Below are 4,627 nucleotides of genomic sequence, written 5' to 3'. Positions count from 1 at the left end.
TTTTTTTGACAGCTGATTTCTAGAAGATGCCACTTAAGAGGTGACCTTCAATTTTCTCCAGTGAATTCAACCCCCTTTTGTGATAAAAAATCGTGTGCCTAAGAAGCCCGTTAGGATTTTTGACAAAAGGCTCATATGTATATATATATATATATATAACCAGTATGTGAATAGCTTCTAAATTTGTGATTCAAGTCTATGTTTTGGAGTGCGTGACGCAGGGTTGTAGGTAAGTAGATGACAAGTATTCATTGAGCAGATCTTGTATTTAAGTAGCAGGAGAGCAGCCGCACTGACGCCCAGTCAGTCAGTCTGTCTGTCTGTCTGTCTGTCTCAGGCTCTCTCACAGCTGATCACAATGCTGACTCGCTAGGAGGGCAATGCTGGGCACACACAGCAAGTCTTCTCCAGCCCGAGCCAAGCACCAGCATCTCACTGCTCACAAGGTCCTGCAAGGATGACCGCACCGAGCCCACAGCCACCATCTGACCAGGACACGACGATGGGTGTTTGGAACGGATCCAGCGGTCAGATGGATTACATGACGGACTTCCCCACGAACTACTCGTTTAGTACTTACACAGCAGAAATGGACGCGAGCGTGGTGGTCATCCAGTTCATCTACGCTATCGTGTGCCTCGTAGGATTGATTGGGAACTCAATGGTCATATTTGTCATCCTGAGATACGCCAAGATGAAAACGGCCACCAACATTTATATCCTGAACTTGGCCATAGCGGACGAGCTGTTTATGCTCAGTGTGCCTTTCCTGTCAGCCTCGACTGCTTTACAACGCTGGCCCTTTGGCTCCTTGATGTGCCGCACGGTGCTCAGTGTGGACGGCATTAACCAGTTCACCAGCGTGTTCTGCCTCACCGTCCTGAGCGTGGACAGGTACATCGCGGTGGTCCATCCCATCAAGGCGGCGAGGTACAGGAGACCCACCATAGCCAAGATCATCAACATCTGCGTGTGGATCCTGTCCTTGGTCGTTATTTTGCCCATCATCATATTCGCGGGGACCGCACCGAACAAGGACGGTGGCGTGGCGTGCAATTTCATCTGGCCCGAGCCCTCCTGGTCAGTGGCTTTTGTCATCTACACGTTCCTGCTCGGTTTTCTCATTCCCATCTTTGCCATCTGCCTCTGCTACATCCTGATGATCGTGAAGATGCGAGTGGTCGGCCTGAAGGCGGGGTGGCAGCAGCGCAGAAAGTCCGAGAAGAAGATCACTCGCATGGTGCTGATGGTGGTGACCGTGTTTGTCATCTGCTGGATGCCTTTCTACGTGGTGCAGCTTCTGAATATCTTCCTCTGGCGTTTGGACACCACAGTCACACACCTGTCCGTCATCCTGAGCTACGCCAACAGCTGCGCCAACCCCATCCTGTACGGCTTCCTCTCGGACAACTTTAAGAGGTCTTTTCAGAGGATTTTGTGCTTTCGGTGGCTGGAGAATGGCACAGAGGAGCCGGTGGACTACTACGCCACTGCCCTGAAGAGCAGAGTCTGCAATCCACTGGAGTTTCAGAAGAACACCCTCGCGTCTAACCCCGTTTACAGGAATGGCACATGCACCTCCAGAACAACCACGTTAGAAATAAGGGCACAGAGATCTTGCTCTAATACCCCTTGAAAGTATTTCTGGGGAACAGTTGCCATCTGTTTTGATGAAGAACAGTAAAGCAAAGGGTGTCGATGTGCAACCTCTCCTTTTACGAGTGTTAGTTACAGCATCTGGACTGTCGTTGTTGTTAAAGAGCACATCTAATGTCGGGCTGTCCATTTGCTCCCTTCTTTCTCTCTCTTTCCTGATCTGTCTCCCTCTCTCTCTCTCTCTCTGTCGGTGTCAGAGTGATTAAACTCCTATTACTCACAGTAAGTAAGTGATCACTTTAGCAAACCTTTGCTCCCATGGTTACAGTGGTGTCCCTGACCTTATCTGTCCAAGTGAGGTTGAGGAGCTCAATCGAGACAATGTCACTCCTATAATTTTACCAATTTTACAACGCTCAGCCCAGATATCAACAGATATATATTTCATGATTTTAACGCCGGTGTTTATTTATTTAACCCCTGGACTGAAAATTGCTCTTTGTGATTTGATGGTTATCACCAGTAATACATACGCCCCCCCCCCCCCCCCCCCCCACCCCATGACAATTGTCACACAATGCCTCGCAATTTTCATTTAAAATCCAAAAATGATGGAAATCACAGCAGGTCAGAGAGCATCCCAAGCTGTGGGGTGGGGGTGGGGTAGGGTGGTGGGGGGGGGGGAGAGGGCAGTTTAATAAATATGCTTCATTGGATTTCTGTGTTTTAGGGTAAAGTACAAAAAAAAATACACACATAGAGTGCAGACGTGGCTGCTGTTGAACACTATAGTGCCATTAATCCATTGACTTAAGACTGAAGTGACTGAGGATGTGTTGGGAGTGATGAATGTAAAACTGACGATATTATTGTACGTTCGAGATCAGACCTGTAACCATTTCAGCAACAGCTTACCAATCACGTTGTAAATACTGCAGTTAGTCTTTGTATTATTATGCTCGCGGAGAAAATTGTTTAAAAAATAGCAAACTTTTTTTTGCTTAATTTGCACAGCGTGAGATAATTTTCACACCAGGTCGTTTCTCTTCCCCACCAACGCCACTCATTGGAGACTTGTAATTGCTGATGCCAATTTGAGACGACTATCTCTTCACGGGTAAATAATAATAAACCCTGCACTATAAATGACTGTCAGTGTTGACATCGTAGTTCAAGGGTTGCACAAATATGGATTGCAACTTCAGAGCTGTGGTGCTAACGCACTGACACAGCCCTACAGGCGAAATGGAGGGTGATTCAGTGAGCAGATCTGAAGGCTGAGGATAAGACGACATTCAAGGCATCTTCAGTCACACACAATATTAATATATAAAATCGACTAAGCTTATTGTGTCGCTGCATTGACGCATTATTACTCATTTCGTAATTAGGCAATTTGTCTTTCGTGGCATCAGTGGTCCGGAGAGATTACTTCGAAGACGTTTTGCTGTGGACATGTATTTGTTTTAACTGGTCATGTATGTCTGAGGTGTAATTATCTGTAATTAAAAAAAACAGGTATGCAGTACAAAGTGGTGGCACGGAACGCATTACAAGGAGAATCACATGTCTTATTTCTGCTATTGTTATAAGTGGTTAAAAAAGATGTATAATCAAAAAGGACTAATTCCTCTCAGTCCTTGGATCGATCTTGATGGATAAGATCATCTGTAGTTTTAGTTGAGTGCATATTTACAGTCTGACAAAAATGCCAGGTTATGTGCACATTGTTTTTATGTGCATTGAAATATACTGTTGTAAATAGCATTACCAAGTCACAGTTTTTCTTCAAATTAATACAATGTTAAATATTACTGGTAAAATCTATTTAATAATTCATAGCTAGTATAATTATATACATAGTATACTTGTTTGCCTTTTCATCAATATCCATGTCCTGTCTTCTGAATATTTAACTGATTTTTCTTACAATGTAAATTGTTGAATTGAATTCCAACCTTCAGGCATTTGAAAACAAAAATGCTTAGTGTAATTTTTAAACGTTGTTTCACCATGATACCAACAATTTCTTGTATTTCACAGTTCATGCTAAAGGAAATTAAAACTTTAGTACACTTTGTAGTAGTCAATATTATAGGAAAAGTAAAAGAGTACTTTTACTTGTGAGCTTCTCTGAAGACAGCCACTGTTGTACTGCATTTATATGGTTATGCTAATCTGTTCAATTTAATTCTGTTCATTTTCCATGTTAAGTCACGTCTGAAAGTTCAATGTAACTGTGGTTTGTGATAATTTTAACAACAACAAAATTATATTCATGTAGTGCCTTTCACGGTGGAAGGAGGTATTCAAAGCACTGGACAGTTAAGGGTTTGCACCCGAGCTGGGGATTGGAATTGAAAAGGGATTAATTTCAGATGTCAATTGATGTGCAAGAGCTGCAGTGTAAGTATAGTTGGTGAATTACTCTGTCAAAGCATACCCCTCCTCTCCCTGCCACAAATAATTTAAGGTGTGTTTAAAGCACGCACCATATTCTGATCATGGCAGGAGCCTGGGTCTACAAGTACACATGATATACAATCAATTTAAAAAATAGTGATGTGAGTGAGAAATATAAATGTTCGCTTGCAACAGTGCTGTTACTTGGTGTGGTGCCACACTACTTTTGGTAATACAATTGGGGATTTAGATAATTTATTAGGAACAATTACACACCGATATGTGTGAAATGATTGATCTTCATCTACCATTTGATTCGGTGTGACCGTGCAGAGCATTTTATTAACGGGATTAAAAAGGGATATTTTAATGTACATGGATCACTGACTTGTTGCAGCCAGAAGTCGCCAATCTGCTCTCTGTTTCCAAATCATGCACATCTTTATTACTGTACAAAACAAAATTTCAAATTCACACATGCAGTTAGTTCTATGAGTTCTGCTTTTTATCTATCCCCTTATGCTGAATTGACCTATTGTATCTGAAATTATGGAGTTCGAATTGCTTAGCAAAAATGATTTTGTCCTAGTTTATGAGTGTAACGTTTGCTGTATGGCAGGTATACTAT

General features: G+C 42.6%; 1 protein-coding gene across 1 annotated transcript; it reads left to right on the top strand.

Moving 5' to 3' along the window:
* The first annotated feature begins 512 nt into the window (after positions 1-512).
* Positions 513-1,650, top strand: LOC103179291 (somatostatin receptor type 1-like). Its single transcript, XM_007894499.2, has one exon. It carries the CDS (start codon positions 533-535, stop codon positions 1,634-1,636), a length of 1,104 nt encoding a protein of 367 aa, XP_007892690.2. The 5' UTR covers positions 513-532; the 3' UTR covers positions 1,637-1,650.
* Positions 1,651-4,627: the final 2,977 nt, after the last annotated feature.

The sequence above is a fragment of the Callorhinchus milii genome, unplaced genomic scaffold (assembly GCF_018977255.1).
Source record: "Callorhinchus milii isolate IMCB2004 unplaced genomic scaffold, IMCB_Cmil_1.0 Scaffold3, whole genome shotgun sequence".
Taxonomy (NCBI): domain Eukaryota; kingdom Metazoa; phylum Chordata; class Chondrichthyes; order Chimaeriformes; family Callorhinchidae; genus Callorhinchus; species Callorhinchus milii.
This window is presented reverse-complemented; position numbering and strand designations above follow the sequence as displayed.